The following is a 19,644-nucleotide window of genomic DNA, read 5'->3' as shown; positions in this document are numbered from 1 at the left end:
CGATTTGACGGATTTGCATAAAAGACATACAAACACATATTGCTATATATATAGAGAGACGAAAGCCCGGGACAAATCGCACCCTACAGGGGTGTCGGCGGACGCGCCTGATTATGTTTAGTGAACGACTATTCTGCCCCATTGTATCCATAGTCTATCGCACTGTTTAAAACGAACCCAGGCGCCATAGCGCTTACGGGATAGCTCAGGGCGCCCGAGGCGTTCGGGTCATGCAACAGCCGGGGTGCCGGCGGCTGCGCCTGTTGAAGTTTTTACGCGGACTATAGTAGTACCCCTTAGCCGCTATGCAGGACGCCTGATTAAGGGCAATTAATGGTTTTTGCAGAAACCTTCCCTAGAGAGTTTTAATTAACTCCACAAAGTTTCATGGCGATTGGATGAACGGTGTTAAACGGCAATCGACTTTTATTTTTATATACCGTATTTTGAGAAGAATAAAATCGCTCCCTGCTGGGGCGCCACCCCTGCGAATTTGAAAAACAAATTTCGCAGTTCCCCGGGAGTATTCTCGACAGTTTCCCTAAGTTTCATGGCGATCGGATGAAAGGTGTAGTAATGCATAAAAGACAGATACACACACATTTTACATTGCTTTATATATAGATAGATATATAGGTTATTTCACTGTGCCTTAAAAAGAGCTTTTAAACTAAAATGACTGGATTCTAGAATCTAGTACTATTTCTATTGTTTTTTCTTCTTGAACAGCTGTATACAACAAAAGGTATTTTGTATTTAGGGTGACACTGTTTGGCACCAATGTTGAACACGACATGAGGAAAATGGCCGCTTGTTTTGAATTGAGAAATTGACTTTTCTTTCGCGTAATGTTGAAGTTCCCATTCAGCTTGTTAGCGAGATCATAACTTTCGGGGTAATTTTAAAGAGGCTTTCTATCCAGGTTAAAATCTGACGAGATTGGCCGCGATTATGTGCCCCGAAAAGTTGCTGGTCAGTTTCCCAAGTCTGATGAGTTTCGTGGCTCTATCTATGTCGGCTTCACACTTTGAGTAGTGAGTGGCATCTAGAAGAATGAGGCTTCAGCTTTTCGCTGGACTTGTTGAGGCAGGTTAAATAAAACGACTTGCTCGAACTAACGGCGTGGGCTCGCTAGCAACTCTGTGTGGATTTATCTGACATCCGTTGCTTGAGTCAGTGGGGAAGCTGAGCACAGTTTGTTGAGTCAGTGGGGAAGCTGAACAGACTCGATGGATTGAAATGCCGCTACAACCCGACCAGCCGGCCAACAGCGAACGCTGGCGACCTTTGAGCGACTGGCAGAGGGAGAACATCTTCGCCAACAGGAGGAGAACAGGCGAGTTTCAGCTCGAGTCTGAGGGTCAAGGCTACACCGGGGTCAGAAACAATTCCCGCGAGTCAGCGAGGCTGGTCGAAAGCAAACCTCCAGTTCAACACATTGAGCAGCTTTACCGTAACACGGCACCTGGTTGTCAGGGGCAACCAGGACAAGAATTGTTGAGTCAGGAGGAGGTCACGCTCAACAACTCACACAACGAGAAACTACGCGACAGTGAGTTACCTGGCAAACAGGATGCGCAGAAAACTAGTGAACACTCACAAGGGCTCCGACAACGTTGGCCAAACCAGAGCCAGTTTTTGGCCTCGATGGCCGAGCAGGTGAGTAGTTTGGAAGAGAAATTGTACCGGCCGCTCAGTGCCAGCCTGGCACGAGGCAGGTGGGCGGGCGAGGACATGTCCAGTCCGACCAAACAGAGACACAACTCGAACATCGGACCGCGAATTATTTTCAAAGACAACCCTTCTGAAACTGGCTTCAAGGATGCGTTCGGCAGGCAAGTGGAAGCAGATCTATACAGTCAGTGTCTGCACCACATACAGGTCATCAACGCCTGCACGGAGCTGCAACAAGGCATCAAGGACGAGATGAAGAAACAAGCCAAGGTAAGCTTGAGACACATCCGCAGGTGTGAGACACATCCGCAGGTGTGAGACACATCCGCAGGTGTGAGACACATCCGCAGGTGTGAGACACATCCGCAGGTGTGAGACACATCCGCATGTGTGATACATATCCGCAGGTGTGAAACACACACATCCGCAGGTGTGAAACACACACATCCGCAGGTGTGAGACACATCCGCAGGTGTGAGACACATCCGCAGGTGTGAGACACATCCGCAGGTGTGAGACACATCCGCAGGTGTGAGACACATCCGCAGGTGTGAGACACATCCGCAGGTGTGAGACACATCCGCATGTGTGATACATATCCGCAGGTGTGAAACACACACATCCGCAGGTGTGAGACACATCCGCAGGTGTGAGAGATATCCGCAGGTGTGAGACACACATCCGCAGGTGTGAGACACATCCGCAGGTGTGAGACATATCCGCAGGTGTGAGACACACATCCGCAGGTGTGAGACACACATCCGCAGGTGTGAAACACACACATCCGCAGGTGTGAGACACATCCGCAGGTGTGAGACATATCCGCAGGTGTGAGACACACATCCGCAGGTGTGAGACACACATCCGCAGGTGTGAGACACATCCGCAGGTATGAGACATATCCGCAGGTGTCAGACACATCCGCAGGTGTGAGACACATCCGCAGGTGTGAGACATCCGCAGGTGTGAGACACATCCGCAGGTGTGAGACACATCCGCAGGTGTGAGACACATCCGCAGTCAGTTGCTAGTTTTGAAACACATGAAGTTTAGCTGGATAACGTTGATGTGATAGATGCCATTAATGTTACAGTTGGACCACATGATCAACAGGAAAATGTTGGCCAAGGCCGAGCGACTCCAGAACCTGATCTCATCCGTCGAGTCGAGCAACGTGCCCGGCTGGGTGCCCCAGGCTTTCCAGGAGCTGCAGGAGCACGTCAGTCAGCAGGCGCAGGCACATTACGTCTACGTCACTGTGCTGACAACCCAGTGCACGGCCATACAGGTAATATGACAACCCAGTGCACGGCCATACAGGTAATATGACAACCCAGTGCACGGCCATACAGGTCATATGACAACCCAGTGCACGGCCATACAGGTCATATGACAACCCAGTGCACGGCCTTACAGGTAATATGACAACCCAGTGCACGGCTATACAGGTCATATGACAACCCAGTGCACGGCCATACAGGTCATATGACAACCCAGTGCACGGCCTTACAGGTAATATGACAACCCAGTGCACGGCCATACAGGTCATATGACAACCCAGTGCACGGCCATACAGGTCATATGACAACCCAGTGCACGGCCATACAGGTCATATGACAACCCAGTGCACGGCCTTACAGGTAATATGACAACCCAGTGCACGGCCTTACAGGTAATATGACAACCCAGTGCACGGCCATACAGGTCATATGACAACCCAGTGCACGGCCTTACAGGTAATATGACAACCCAGTGCACGGCCTTACAGGTAATATGACAACCCAGTGCACGGCTATACAGGTCATATGACAACCCAGTGCACGGCCTTACAGGTAATATGACAACCCAGTGCACGGCTATACAGGTCATATGACAACCCAGTGCACGGCCTTACAGGTAATATGACAACCCAGTGCACGGCTATACAGGTAATACAGGAAGATGTGTTAAGTATTTCACTAACCTAATTTCAAAAAAATTTCCTGTGGTGTTTTGTCCTTGGGATTTTGTTCGATCAGCGTAAACAAAAAACAAGTTAATAAAAAGTCTAGTGACAATTTAAGCGCAATTTCCTTAATTAATTTTTTGTGACCAAACGAAAGGATATTTTTGAAAACTTTCTTCTGCAATATTGTTCTAAATTATGACAGGAATCGATTGGTAAATGTTTCAAGTCGCTAAGTGGTCTGGTTGCCGAGATATGGGCCAAAAACTGCATTTTTTTCGAGTTTTTTGGCTTTTCCGGGAAATCCAGAAAGGAATTCCGGGAATTTTTTGGCCCACAATCATCCTCGGAACTTGCTTAACATATTTGCTTTTGGAACTAGTCCTCGATATTGCTTCGTTGAGGAGGAGATACGACTTAAAGCTGCGGACACACATCCATCCATCCAGAAATAACGCGTTAATAATCGCCATTGTCCGTATGGAAATTGCGCTAAAAAGTTAAAGCATGAAATGATTCGTAAAGGCATGAATAGTATAAGTTAAGCTTACACGTTGGCCCACATCGAGCCTCTCGAACATAACTTGCCTTCTTTTATTACCCCAGCATTCTTTGGACGGCCACCAGGAGCTGATGAAGTCGGTTCTTGGTCTGACCAGTGAAGCTAAAACCGCCCCGTCGGAGGAGAGAGAGGCCATCGACTTTGACGCGGATCGCATGAGTTTTCTACAGGCCAGCAACGCCTTTGAGGAAATACGGAAGCCGAGGATTCGCTTGTCCAACAAGCTGGAATACATGCAGTCACAGTTTGTGTTTCTTTTAGACTTTTTCTCCGGGGGAGGGGGGGGTGACCAAGATTAAAACATTACATTCAGTCAGAGTAAGTCTTTAGATCAACCAGAGGCGTAGCGATGGAGGGGGGTACATATGTCCCCGGGCGCCGAACCTAGGGGCGCCAAAATAAGCTCAATTCAGCTGTTATTTTGAATTATAAATATAAAAAATATATGGGGGGGGGGGTGCGCCAAATTGAAAGTTTGTCCCCGGGCGCCGGGAGGGGTCGCTGCGCCTCTGAGATCAGCACTACATTGGATGCATCACAGAAAGTCGTTAAAGAAAGCTTTTAAAACTGGTTGTTTGTGGTCTTTAGGATGGAGGCGACATTGAAACAACTGGAGGAGGTGGAGAATAAGATAGAAAACCTGAAGAAAACGGACGAGGAGGTTACAACACTCTTTAAACTTGAGGTAAGTACTTGTACACTTTAAACTAGAGGTAAGTACTTGTGCACTTTAAACTAGAGGTAACTACTTGTACTCTTTAAACTAGAGTTAAGTACTTGTACTCTTTAAACTAGAGGTAAGTACTTGTACTTTATAAACTAGAGGTAACTACTTGTACTCTTTAAACCGGAGGAAAGTACTTGTACTTTATAAACTAGAGGTAAGTACTTGTACTCTTTAAACTAGAGGTAAGTACTTGTACTCTTTAAACTAGAGGTAAGTACTTGTACTCTTTAAACTAGAGGTAAGTACAAACTTACACATGAAAGGTGCTTAAGTGTGGCTGCTATTAAAACTGCTGACACCAATTCAGTGGCGGAGCGAGGTCGGGTGTCGACCGGTGCGGCACTTAATGGTGTCACCCCCCAGAGGCGTAGAGACCTTTCACGGCGCCCGGGGACAAACTTTCAATTTTCGATTTCCACCCACCTCAAACTTTCGATTTGCACCCCCTCCCCTCAAACTTTCGATTTGCAACCCCCCCCCCCCTCAAACTTTTGATTTGCACCCCCCTCTCCTTCGTTGTGGGGATTTGCTCTTAAAAGACTATTTAACACTCGAATTAATCACTTAATTGAGTGGAATTTTTCTCTATATATTTTGCTATTTTTTGCCTTGATGTCACCCCCCCCCCTATATGGTGTCACCCGGTGCTGTCCACACCCCCGCCCCCCCCCCCTCCTCGCTATGCCTCTGCACCTTTTCCATATTGTGTGTCCAGGACAGCCAGATCCGAGCCGAATTCCTCAAGTCCCACTACGAAAAACTGCAGTCAGAAGTCAAGTTCGTGCAGCTCGAGTTGTCGGACTTGGACTTCTCTCACAGAGACAAGCTGTTGGAGATCCTCAACATATTTCATCAGCACCGTGTCAGGTAAACATTAGCACCGTGTCAGGTAAACATTAGCACCGTGTCAGGTAAACATTAGCACCGTGTCAGGTAAACATTAGCACCGTGTCAGGTAAACATTAGCACCGTGTCAGGTAAACATTAGCACCGTGTCAGGTAAACATTAGCACCGTGTCAGGTAAACATTAGCACCGTGTCAGGTAAACATTAGCACCGTGTCAGGTAAACATTAGCACCGTGTCAGGTAAACATTAGCACCGTGTCAGGTAAACATTAGCACCGTGTCAGGTAAACATTAGCACCGTGTCAGGTAAACATTAGCACCGTGTCAGGTAAACATTAGCACCGTGTCAGGTAAACATTAGCACCGTGTCAGGTAAACATTAGCACCGTGTCAGGTAAACATTAGCACCGTGTCAGGTAAACATTAGCACCGTGTCAGGTAAACATTAGCACCGTGTCAGGTAAACATTAGCACCGTGTCAGGTAAACATTAGCACCGTGTCAGGTACACATCAGCACCGTGTCAGGTCAAACATCAGCACCGTGTCAGGTAAACATTAGCACCGTGTCAGGTAAACATTAGCACCGTGTCAGGTAAACATCAGCACCGTGTCAGGTAAACATCAGCACCGTGTCAGGTAAACATTAGCACCGTGTCAGGTAAACATTAGCACCGTGTCAGGTAAACATTAGCACCGTGTCAGGTAAACATTAGCACCGTGTCAGGTAAACATTAGCACCGTGTCAGGTAAACATTAGCACCGTGTCAGGTAAACATCAGCACCGTGTCAGGTAAACATTAGCACCGTGTCAGGTAAACATCAGCACCGTGTCAGGTAAACATCAGCACCGTGTCAGGTAAACATCAGCACCGTGTCAGGTAAACATCAGCACCGTGTCAGGTAAACATTAGCACCGTGTCAGGTAAACATTAGCACCGTGTCAGGTAAACATTAGCACCGTGTCAGGTAAACATTAGCACCGTGTCAGGTAAACATTAGCACCGTGTCAGGTAAACATTAGCACCGTGTCAGGTCAACATCAGCACCGTGTCAGGTAAACATTAGCACCGTGTCAGGTAAACATTAGCACCGTGTCAGGTAGACATTAGTGTACGTTAATCACTCTTTGTGAGAGTGAAGTAGACACCCTTCGGCGAATGCCCCGCAGGGGCGCCGGGTACGGCCCCTGGTTCGGCTCAATCATTGAATGTCATGTGCCACCGTGTCCATCTCATATTGTGCTGTTTAAAACAAATTTAGACGCCATAGTGCTCGCGGGGGATCCCTTGACGTCCTATTGCACCCTACTGGGGCGTTGCCCATTTGAATTTTTTTTCCAAGGAATATTTTAACAGATTCCCAAAGGCTGAGTAATGCAAAAAAAAAGATAATCACACAGACAAATAGACATACTTTCGCTTTTAATATCCCCTTTCCCCCCCCCCCCCCCCACGAAAATTTTAAGGGCACTCCAGGAGAAAAAAGTCTGAAAGAAACACTAGTTAAATTTATAAATATAGGATTAATTCCAATCCCAATAGGTTATAAGTGGTATAGATGTAAGCCCTGACCGGGATGGGGGTCGGGGAATGTAAAACCAAAATAATCTCAATCTACCCCTAGGACTCTAAACGTGGGCGTTTGAGCAACAATGACTAAACACACGGCGGTTAATCTAGATTTTTTAAACAAATATGATCAACTAAACATTAATTGAATCCTTGCTACTAACACTAATTATAAAGTACTAAAATCGATTCTTATCACTAATCTGATCCTAGTCTTACCAAAGGTTAAATATAGTTACAAGTAGAAATCAAAGCACACAAATTTGCTAAGCAGTTAAAATAATGCGATACAAAATTACAGTAGAGCCAACAAAGAATCTACCCGAAGCCATTCGCCTACACAATCAGCACACACTAAACGATTGCATGACTAAACAACCGCCAACCTCTAAGGGCCTCGATGAACTGAGACCAGAGTTTCTTCCAGGCATCTCTTCCCCGAAAAAATTCTACCGCCCCCCCCCCCCTCCGAGCGAAAGGAAATTTATATAATTTATATAGAAAATATATACCTTTAACAGTGTCCGCCCCCCCCCCCCGAAGAAAGTCTACCGCCCCCCACTCCCTAAAAATTCAAGTGCCCGCCCCCCTCCCGGAGAAAAAAAGTCTGCAAGAAGGAGACACTTATTAGAAAATGTTAACAATAAATATTGAGGTTGACTAAGTCTAAACACACACTAATTTTAAAGTAATTAAGTCCACAAATCGAGGCTCAAAAATAAATCAGACATGCCTACCGTCCCCCCAAAAGGGGAATTGTTCCGCTTTTTAAAAAAAATCGTGTCCTATTCCGCCATCCCGTTTTTGTCAAAGTTTGTCCCGCTTTTTGAAAAAAAAATTAATAATAAAAACAAATTAATAATAATTAAATTATTAATTTATTAAATAATTAATTAATTTCGTTCGGGGGGGGGGGGGGCAATCAAATTAAAATAATAAAATAAAAATCATTAAAAAAGTTTTTAAAAACCCACGTTTTCTGATTGAACTAAAAAGTAGAAAATAATTGCTATACATCACAATAATGCAAGCGATCACTCTACTATAAGCGATGAAAAACGTGGGGCGCCGAAGTAAAAGTTATATTACTATTGATTAGATAATACTATTGACTTTTATTAGGGAGCTTGTAGAGAGTCAACAGTATTAGAAACTGTAAGAAAATCACGGCGCCCCACGTTTTTGATCGCTTATAGTAGAGTGAGCGCTTGCATTATTGTGATGTATAGCAATTATTTTCTACTTTTTAGTTCAATCAGAAAACGTGGGTTTTTTTTAAACTTTTTTAATGATTATTATTTTCTACTTTTTAGTCTTTGTCTGTTTGTTTGCATTAAAATCTTGCTATCGATTTTATCTTTTCACTTTTTTTTTTGGGTAAACGAAGACAACTCGTAAAAAGACAACTCGTAAAAAACACGTTGTGTGAATACGTTACTGACTAGAACACATAGATTTGAACCCGTGTCGAGTGGGATAGCAATCGTGTGCCCAACCACTCGACCATATCGTCTCCCCCATTCTGGCCACCATTTGTTACGGTTGTTTGTACACAAACACCGCGTGAACACTACTCAGTAAGCAAAGAGGGAGAGTACCGAACCTTGTTTTCATCAAATTACACTTACTGGGTTATGTCCCCTTTTCCCCACGTTTTTACTACAATTATATAGCGGTCTAAAATGCTCAATAAAATGTTTCCATGGATCAATTTAGTAATAATAACAATTGAATATTCTATGGTCATCGGAAACAAAGCTTCCCTGAAAATTTCAGCGCGCTAGCTAACTGGGAAGTGCCCGAAATATCGATCGCAAGATTTGATTGGAGAACCAAACAGACGCGAAAGCAAGTTAAAGAAACGTGGGAAAATAACACTGAACGGAATCAAAATAAAATAATTTAAAAAATCCCTGAACGGAATCAAAATAAAATAATAAAAAATAGACTGCGAATTCGACTTGCAGAGAGCTACATCTTCGGTCGAAAACATGAAAGAATGAGAAAGCCTCAGCCGATCACTTTCAAACACAATAGTATTTACCACCAACATACAGAAAAGGTTTGCCCCATAAAAAATAAATTAATAAATAAATAATCCTTACATCCGCTCACATAGAAAGTAGAGATAGTGGCATTAAATATTTTTTTCAGGTACGACGCGGCTCTCAGGAAATGTTTTCAGCTGCTGAGCGCCGTTTCACTGCGAGACAACATTTTCACCAAAGAGCTGCTGAAGCTGGGCGCAGATCAGTTCACCCAGCTTGCCCAGGGCGACAGTCAGCAGACCGTGGCAGACGACGAGGAGAAGAGCCTCAACACGACCCAGGAACTAGCAGACACGGGATTTCACAGGAAGTACAGCCCTATTGCTGTCCGCAAGACGACCCAAATCACGAGCCAAGTTCCGCTGAGAAGCACGAACCCTTTTGTCTCTGACCCGTATGAGGGGGTCAGACTGCAGGAGATGAGCACGAGTTCTGACAGCTACACAAGAACTGAACAATCTTCCGTCGGGGCCAGCCAGTTGAGCAAGTACCGACCTGCGGCCACCGGTGGCTACAGCGACATCAACTTCAGCAGGGCTCGGGCCACGCCATCTGAAACTAACATGGTGGACAGCGACCAAGGGCAGCAACATGTTCAGGGTCACCTCAACACTTCGGCCGATGGTCAAGCTGACATCCGTCAGATGAATGATGTCACTGCTACACCAACAAGTGACGTAGCTCAAATAACAAATGTGGAGAACAGAAACATTAACTCTGCATCCAACGTGCCGCAGGAGGGGGCTGACAGGGCGGACAGGAAACTCTGGGCCGCTAGTTCCCATGTACCAGCCGCCTCTCAAACCGTGCAGGAAAGTGAAGCTGGGTTGATATGGAAATACGGCCACGACAGCACGTCCAGCAGTGACGTCAGGAACAGCTACTGGAACCAAACCGCCGACGTCTATGACTCGCGGCTTCAGCTAACGAACGAGAGCCGCGTTACAGAGCTGATCCAGAAATACGCCAAGTCCAAGGTGCCCCGCCGGTTTTGTTTCGGAACTAATTACAACAACTGTGTCACGACCTCCGACCCCACCGTGGACACTGGCCTGGAGCACGAGGACAGACTGGAGTTTGTCGTCACTAGTGACCACACGAGCCGGACGGTCAAGATCTGTGCCGTCAAGCCCATCTACTCCGACCAGGAGGTGTCTACAGAGGACGACATGAAGGAGGGGGAGATGGCGCCACCTGACCCCCACAGGGAAAGTGCTCTGCTGCAGAGAAGATACGCCAGCCTTAGAGAGTTCGAAATTACAGCTGGCTTATATACGGTGCCCAAGGATAGCACATCGAATAGGACAAGTGTCCGCAACACCTACTGTAGCCACAACACAAACAAGTCGGACAAACAAAACAAGACTGACTATTTTCACCAAAGAAACAGCAAAAATGACGAGCAACAGAACAAGACCATTGACCATCAAGCGCTGGAGGAAGATGAAGAGACGCTAGTAAAAACGCTGTACCCGAGCGGGAATATGCCACACACCCGACCGGGTCAAATCGTCGGCCCGGCCGACACGGGGACCGTTCAAGATTCCTATGAGCTCTATCAGCTCTTTGACACCGTGGAGGGGAAGGAAAGCAAAGATCTCTACTACTCCAAGCCGCCAAACTTCCCCAACAAGAAACCCCTAAAGAGCAATCTGAAGAGAGACAACAGGACCTGCAACCCCGAGCTGTTAGCTGATAGCAGAATGTCGGACGACATGCGGGTAACGCTGTACGAACTTCGCACTGAAGCTGACAGATTCGTCAAGGCAACAAAGAAGGTGAGATTCGATGACCGTGTTCACTTCAATGACCACACGGTGCGGATTGATGACCTCGCCCAGCTCAACCTCCAGCAGATGGAATGGGACGCTCTAAAAGCAGAGTCAAGCCAGCTTCAACACCAGGACTTACAGATGCTCAAGTCAAGTCAGATTCAACACCAGGACCTACAAATGCTCAAGTCAAGCCAGATTCAACACCAGGACCTACAGATGCTCAAGTCAAGCCAGCTTCAACACCAGGACCTACAAATGCTCAAGTCAAACCAGCTTCAACACCAGGACCTACAGATGCTCAAGTCAAGCCAGCTTCAACACCAGGACCTACAGATGCTCAACGTCAGCCATGTGTGTCCTGACATAGCCGCCTCAGCCAACAACTCGAACAACAACATTAGCCATGTTTACCCGAGCCAGAGACCGTGGTATGGTAACAGGCAACACTTTTCCGTTAGTGCAGAAACTTCAACCAAGATTCTTGTGAAATCAGCTCGTGTAAAACATGTGATGGAAACTTTACCAGTTTTCGGCAATAAAACCCGGTCATTTCTTTCGCTAAATTGGCAAGTTCAATTTTACTTCGTCAAGCCACCTTGTGGTCGCATATCCGGTGCTCCTGGCTGTTTTCTCTGTTCCCCCGGCTACAAAAAGAGAAATGAGCTCAGGGTTCTCGATGGAGTGCATGAGTTTCGGTGCGCCGCGTTAGTGCCCTCACACAGGACATGGAGCACATCGCTTGTTAACATAAACTATTATCAACATCGATGTTTGCACCATGAAGAGCCACGTGACTCGCTGAATCACAACAACAACAGCAACAACAACGCAGTGGAGAGCCGTATAATCTCGATACCAGATGGCACGTCAAATTCCCATGCCTTGCATGACGACATGGACGTGGCGTCAGGCAGTCTACACAAATCCATGAGACGTGGCAGGCGGCTGGAGAGGAACCGGCGACGTTCACCGTCGTCTGCTGCCAGCATCAGCAGCCCCTCCGGCTGTACAAGGGCCGGCCACAGGGCTAGGTCTTACCCCAAGCCGCAGCACAGCAACTGGGCTGGGAAGTCTAAGCAAACAGACTCTTTCCAGCGATTGAAAGCACCAGCAGAGACGCGGGAAGCAAGCAAGGCGTGCGATACGAGGTACAGACAAGGTGCACGAGACACGAGGCTCAAGTCTGGCACAGCCGAGAAATCCTTCCAACGGCAACCTTCACCATCCTGTCAACCCAACACACCTCGCATACTTACACAAAAACACAATGAACCCAACACACCTCGCATTATGAACACACAGCGCCTCCATAGCAATACACACAGTCCAATAAATTTTCTTCTCAACCATTTAAACCATCCGAAAAACAGGTTGACACGCACTGTGTCCAACGCAACAATATCCTCTGTTCACGCGGGACAAAATGTTTTCATTAAGACGAAGCAAGGGCCACCAGGGGTGGGGCTCTCGCCCCCAGTCAACGCGACGCTTCACCGGCCCTGGTCAAGTATTAGCCACGTGATCTCATTCTCCACCCCACGGTCTCGCACCCCAGCCCCTCCATACCACTCTCCCAAAGGCTTGCACTTGGGCCCAGACGACCAGCCCCCGGACAAGCGGCTTGACGCGCCCACTTGTCTGACGACTGACCAGCTGCTTCGATACAACTGCACGCCAGAGCGTGAAAAACCAAAGAGCCACGCCACGCCTTCTCCGTCGCGTGATCCACCGCACAAATCGCCAGCAAAACGTAGCCCTAAGTCCCTCTTTAGCGTGCTCAGGACATTCTCCTGCCAAAAAGCGGCTTTACAGCTGGCCGCACAGGGAAATAGAAGCTGCAACAAGAGCGACAAGGATTTGATGGCAAAAATAGCCAGGGATGAACGTCAGGATGCTAGCACTACGCCCACAAGCGCCCCCTCTACCAGCGATTCACGACGGATACCAGCAACCAGCCCCAACACAAGAAAACCGTCCCTGATGGCCCCACTCAGCAGAGAGCCTGCACGTTCGTTTGGACGGGTGACATCAGATCAGCCGGCACGTGAGTTTGGTCATGCGGAGGTCAAGCGTGTGTTGCAGCGGAACATGAGCCAAAGGTTTGGTCTCACTACCAAGGTGGGCCCCGTGCGTGTCGCACCTTTGCCGCAACCTTTAGGCAGGGCTCGGGGCTATCTATCAGCCTTCAATTCTGGATCCCCACCATTGCCGGCCCATAGCACGGATTCCCAAGACACCCCGTCCAGAACAGGGGTAAAAAAGTTTGCAGATGAACCAAGCAGGGTCTACTCAGACCTGACAAACAAACAATTATGTGGCATCTTAGAGCTTGGGGGCCTAAGTGGTAGGGCTGACCGTTACTCGGGGGAAAGTTTATTTAAACCTGCAACCTTCAACACTAAGCCCACATCACGTGACGGCATGAGATCTGCATCGTTTAAAGCCTCGCCGCCCAGCGATACAGAAACGCGAGGGTTTAGGAGCCCGTCCCATTTGACGGAGGTAGAAAGTATAATACAGCGGGTCCACGCAAACAGCGGTAACAAATCAGGCAGGGGCTATCAGCCAAGCTCACTTCCCAGCACGTTAAAACTAGACGGCACGCGAACACACCCAACACACCCTGTATCGATGTCTGAAGAGAGTAGGCCGAGACGACAAATCAACAAAATCGTGGATGAAGCCAGAAGTGTCCAGGAAAATCTGAAACACTTGCTCTCATTCAAGTCTTCCTCCGCGCTGTACAGAGCAGCCTGTAGCATCGACCCGCCGCATTTCGGGAAGGCAGACAATTTGCAGGCCAAGTCCAGCATCACGCTGACCAATGCTAAAAACAAACGTGAAGGCTTGCCTTGTGGACTGGAGCTCTGCTCTGCCAGGTTCCCGCGCTCCCCTAACATTGCCAGAGACGCCGTATCGTTACTGAAGGGCAGCGCCGTAAAGAAGCTGGCGCTTGACGAGAACAAGGCTGTTGTCAGGAATTTCTCAGAACAGTACGAACTGTATTGTGAGCACGGTTGTGCGTTCCTTAGAATGCCAGGCGACACATTTGATTTGAGCTTAGAAGACAGCATCTGCCACAAAAACTCCTTGAGCACACCTGCCCAGGCGTCTATCGGAAAAGAAGGAACCGAAGGTTTGGGTTTTGGTAACGATACAAAGATATTGAACAAATTTCGGTATTCGTATAAACAGAGCAGCGCTGTGCCGTTGGAAAACACACATGCGCCATCTCTTTCTAAAGATGAGTTGACATCTACGCATTTATTAGAGCTTAAGAAAGAGCTCAATGAAGAGCTTAGTAAAGAAATAAAAAAGGAGCTCCAAGAAGAATTCAAAGATTGTAGCGACGCAGTTGTAGGCGACAGAAGTACACTATATTTTGGCGAATCTCCCGATTTACTCTACCCTGAAGACCCAGGTCTTCGTGACATTGCATCCTGGGCCTGCCAACCAGTCAGCAAACCAGCCTGCCAACCAGTCAGCCAACCAAGCGTCCAACCAGTCCACAAGTTGTTGTCAGACAGCCACGTGACTGGCACAGAGAGTGTCGTGGCGAGTGACAAACCGAGCAGGTTTGTTGATCATCAAGGCAGGTTGGATGTCATCATGGCTCTACCAAAGATGTGTAGTAGTGGGGATGTCAGCATAGTCAAACCATCTCAAAGTAATGCTAAGGATAGCATAGCTAAACCATCTCAAAGTAATGCTAATGATTGCATAGCTAAACCATCTCAAAGTAATGCTAATGATTGCATAGCTAAACCTTCTCAAATTAATGCTAATGATAGCATAGTTAAACTACCACAAAGTAAAGCTAATGATTGCATAGTTAACCAACCTCAAAGTGATGCTAATGGTAGCATAGTTAAATTACCACAAAGTAATGCTAATGATGGCATAGTTAAACTACCTCAGAGTGGTGTTGGTGATGTCTTCGCGGCTAAACCACCTCAGTGTACTGCTCGGGCAACGTGTGATAATCAAACAAATAAGAACATTCCACCAGAAGAAGACACGACACAATATAGGCATAAGGGCACTCTAGCAGCAGAGGACACGCCAACCAAAGTCACAATCTCAGACTTTGGCAAATCAGAAGAAGAAGACTGTGCTAAGGACATACCAGAAGATGTGTATACTCACTTGGAAGCTACGCACGTTCGAATGGGAATTGTTGACGAGCAGGTGCTACAAGGAGATCATAAAGGGCAGTTGGAGGTAGGATCTGAAAGTGACCATCAAGGGCAGTTGGAGGTAGGATCTGAAAGTGACCATCAAGGGCAGTTGGAGGCAGGATCTGAAAGTGACCATCAAGGGCAGTTGGAGGCAGGATCTGACAGTTACCATCAAGGGCAGTTGGAGGCAGGATTTGACAGTGACCATCAAGGGCAGTCAGAGGCTGGATCTGACAGTGATCACGACATTGAAGAAAAAGAATATGTCGATGAAATTGCGACTGTGTACGAAAACAATATAGATGAAAAAGATAAGAATAAACATGAGAATACGATGGATGAGAGAACGATAGATGGGGAATCACCAAAAATTCTGGGAATGAAGCTGACCAGTGGTAACACGCGCGAGGATAACACCCAGGAAACTTCACCAAGTCCGCAAAAGACCCCCGACGCCACAAATTCAGAGCAGGCCCCACCCCAGGCCATAAAAACAGAGCAGGCCCCACCCCAGTCCATAAGAGCAGAGCCGGCCCCACCCCAGGCCATAAGAGCAGAGCAGGCCCCACCCCAGGCCATAAGAACGAAGAAGTCTGCTATAGAAAAACTTGCTGAAGATACTGAAGCAGCAAACTGCCGAGTGGCAGACACGTTAAGACTGGGTCAGAAGAGCATTAGTGAACTGCTGAAAAACGCAATGGCCGCCAAGTTCTCAAACAAACCTAAAATGGGAGTTGAAATCGTTGAGAAAAAAGAGACGAAAAAAAAATATCTGGCCATTCTTTCGGGCAATCAATCGAATAAAGCACAGAAAAGAGATCAATCAGCTTTCCCCTATACTTCTGCGAAATCCAATAAAAAAAAAGATTCGTTTGGTCAACGCAAACTGGCGGAGACAAAACCACCTTCACCCAAGAAAACCACTGCTCCTCCCAGCAAGAAACACGAGGGACACGTTAAATCGTCTCGCGTTCGCCAGTTGGCCGAGAAAAGCCGCAAAAGCCAGCTTGAAAAAAAACAAGTTGAAATAAACATGAAACAAGTTCATAATACAGGAAAACGGCCAGGACTATTAGCGGGCATAAAAAAAAACTTGATAACATCGCTACATAGACAACAGCAGACTTCTCTCCCGTCTGTAAAAGATAGGAAAATTCCAGCACAAGGTCGCAGAAGCTCGTGGGCACGTGAAGAGACTCTGCCTCGCCAGTGGTCAGATGTAACCAGACTCTCCAGTCGCGAGACTGTCACTGACATCGAGTCAGCCCAGGACACCTTGGAGCTGGTAGAGTCAGAGAGTGAGACTGACGTCAGGCTGATCCCCCTTGATAATCTCAGACTAAGTCTAATGCTGCATGACGGAAAAATCGTACCCCCTGTTCAGAAATCCAAACCGAGGCCTACTTCCGGTCGTGTGCACGGTAAACCTTCCGGCGTTCAAGAATACAATGTCCCTGTTCTCCAACATAGCTCTGACTTGCGGCCTCCATCCGGCCGCGTGCACGGTAAACCTTCCGGCGTTCAAGAAAAGGTCCCTGCTCTCCCTCATAGCTCTGAGCTGCGGCCTCCATCCGGCCGTGTGCACGGTAAACCTTCCGGCGTTCAAGAAAAGGTCCCTGCTCTCCCCCATAGCTCTGAGCTGCGGCCTCCATCCGGCCGTGTGCACGGTAAACCTTCCGGCGTTCAAGAAAATGTCCCTGCTCTCCAACATAGCTCTGAGCTGCGGCCTCCATCCGGCCGTGTGCACGGTAAACCTTCCGGCGTTCAAAACGACAAAGTCGCTCCTGTCCCTCATAATTCCGCCCCATACCCTTCGCCACAAAGTCTCCGTGATAAAAATGGTATCAAGAACCTAATGAATGAGCTATTGATTAGCCCAGCAGGAACTGGCACTGAAACTGTGAAACCCACCTTACGAAAGTCAAAAAGCGCGTCAGCACCTTACATGAAGCGTGCAGATCGTGTGCTAGATTTCAGGAACAAATATGTTTTAGGCTTTAGTGATAAGGACATTTCCAAAGATATCAGGCCTTTGAGAAAGTGCAACAGTGCCACCGATTTAGAAAAGTTTTTTGCAGAAAAGTTGAACCCAACAAACAAGCCGTTAAAAATTGAAATTCAAATGCCAAAGGTTGAGCAGGTGTATTCTTCCAGTAAGAGCACTACGTCCTACTTCATTAAAAGCCCTCCAAAAAATTTCACAGACACGGGCGTGTCAGAAGAGAAGGAGAGAGCTAAACCAGGCCACTTGTTTGTTGAACCAAATAAGCCAGACACTAGTACAAGCATCCGACTAGACGCCTTAAGCTCCAGAAGCAGACACAACACCAACTTCCCCCTGATAAGCGCCAGGATCGAGAGCAGGTCTATACTGAGCTTGAGCACGAAATCCTGCTGGCAAAGCTCTCGCCCCGCTCTACACGACGTCAGCCTAGAGCTGCCGGAGCTGGATTACCAGCCGGTGTACGAGGGGCGAGTCAGCTCGGAGCATCTGAAGAAAGCCATCAGTGACAGCAGAAACATCGCCGTGCTGGAGGAGAAACAGGAGCAGGGAAAATATATCAAAGTCATTCGCTATTCTAAAAGCACGCAACGGCGGTACGAAATTACGTATCACACGAAAACAAATCTATTTTTCGGTAAAGGTAAGCCATTTGCAGAAAATAATACAGTGTATGAGTCTGAACTACACCCGCATAGATCTGATGAGTCGGCCAATATTGAAAGCAGTGAACACAGGCAAGAGAAGGCTAAACTTAGCTACATCAAATTTTATAATAAGTTATTGGAGAATAGAAGTGCCACAGGTTTCCGACAGTTACAACCACGGGGCGTCGTACCACCAAAGAGAAGAGAACTCGGGGCAAGAGTTCCAAAGGACAGATTGCTCTGTGGAATCCAAAAAAGGGGCATAAGTTGTCATGAGACAGACAACAGGCAACAGACTAAGTCGCTCAGCAAGTCTGCATGGCGAGTGAAATCTGTCCCCGACACAGCAATCACGCGACACACCGTGGCCTCGGCAGCTAAAGACCTGCGACTCACGATGAATAAAGAAGATGGCAGCCTGTCTAAACACCGCCATTTTTCAAACTCGCACATTGAAGGAATGCAACAGTCAGTGTACAATACACATTCATCCAAAAGTTCCAAACAAAGCGCAGCGCCACCAGCCGACAAGAAGAACCTCGAGACAAAACCTAGTCAGCAGGAGAACACAGTTGACGGTCAGCTGTCCGAGGTTCAACAGCTTCTGCCAGCACTTGAGATAAACAAGGCTCAAACAGAAATGCCTCGTCGCGGCATCAGACGCAACTTTTCTTCGTTTTTTACAAACAAATCACAAAACAATAGCATTGGCTTTATTGGAGCGAAACAATGTCAGGCGTCGTCCAATCCACCGAGTGTCTTCATTGAGAAAATCAGCGACGCCAAAAACATCTGGGAATGCAAATAGAGCAACCACTTATACACTTATTCTACTTAATATTTTATACTTTATACCTTCTATAATAAATATTAACTAATTTTTATACAATAATTTATGCAGTAGAGAAGATAATGTTAATCATTTTCAAAAAATAGTCAGTGATGTTTTTTCTTGGTATATTATTTTAATGTGTTAGCTAGTTAAAATAGTGAAATAAATGACAATTTTTACTCAAGTTGTTCTTTTTTAAATTATGTTCACTATGTGTGATAAGGGGTCGTCCATAAATGACGTCACACTCGTAGGGGGGAGGGGGGGGGGTCCGTAATTTTGTGACGGTGTGTGATGAGGTGGAGGGTGGAGGGGGGGGGGGGGGTTATAGTGCGACTTCACACTTTTGCGTTATCAAAAAGCGATGTAAGAAAACGAACTTTAGACGTTAGGGTCGTCCATAAATGACGTCGCACTCGTCGGGGGGGGGGGGTAATTTTGTGACGATGTTTGATGAGGTAGAGGGGGGGGGTTCATTTATTTTTTATATTTAAAATACAAAGATGCAGCAAAAATGATATTTTTAATTTGTTTTTAAACCCATTTTGGCGCCCCCTAAGGTCGACGCCCGGGAACATACGTACACCCCAGCCCCCCCCCCCCCCCCTCGATACGCCTCTGATCACCGTTTTTATTTTGCAGAACAGGGGGGCCCACAAACACATAACAAATAACTTGATATTTTCGGGGGGGAGGGGGTGTCAACATTTTTCGGGGGGCTGTTATAGTAAAAATAATAATAATTACGCTGTTAAATGAAATTTACTCTGATTTGTAAGAGGAAATTTGGGAGGGGGACGGGGACGGCTGCAGATCTCTAAGCCCCACCCCCCACCCC

General features: G+C 47.1%; 1 protein-coding gene across 1 annotated transcript; it reads left to right on the top strand.

Moving 5' to 3' along the window:
* Positions 1-811: 811 nt before the first annotated feature.
* On the top strand, positions 812-18,963 carry LOC131937361 (uncharacterized). Its single transcript, XM_059294726.1, has 6 exons — positions 812-1,944; positions 2,768-2,962; positions 4,226-4,425; positions 4,770-4,866; positions 5,624-5,775; positions 9,479-18,963. Exons 1-6 carry the CDS (start codon positions 1,240-1,242, stop codon positions 18,780-18,782), a joined length of 10,653 nt encoding a protein of 3,550 aa, XP_059150709.1. The 5' UTR covers positions 812-1,239; the 3' UTR covers positions 18,783-18,963.
* Positions 18,964-19,644: the final 681 nt, after the last annotated feature.

Source organism: Physella acuta, unplaced genomic scaffold (genome assembly GCF_028476545.2).
Source record: "Physella acuta isolate Inbredline_101_S28 unplaced genomic scaffold, ASM2847654v3 ptg000208l, whole genome shotgun sequence".
Taxonomy (NCBI): domain Eukaryota; kingdom Metazoa; phylum Mollusca; class Gastropoda; family Physidae; genus Physella; species Physella acuta.
This window is presented reverse-complemented; position numbering and strand designations above follow the sequence as displayed.

Bases quoted from the DNA above. Each gene is read 5' to 3' on its own strand.
- LOC131937361 (XM_059294726.1), top strand. From the start codon at position 1,240: ATGCCGCTACAACCCGACCAGCCGGCCAACAGCGAACGCTGGCGACCT. The intron at 4,426-4,769 runs GTTTGTGTTTCT...TGTGGTCTTTAG, and splicing joins CTGGAATACATGCAGTCACA to GATGGAGGCGACATTGAAAC. The intron at 5,776-9,478 runs GTAAACATTAGC...TATTTTTTTCAG, and splicing joins TTTCATCAGCACCGTGTCAG to GTACGACGCGGCTCTCAGGA.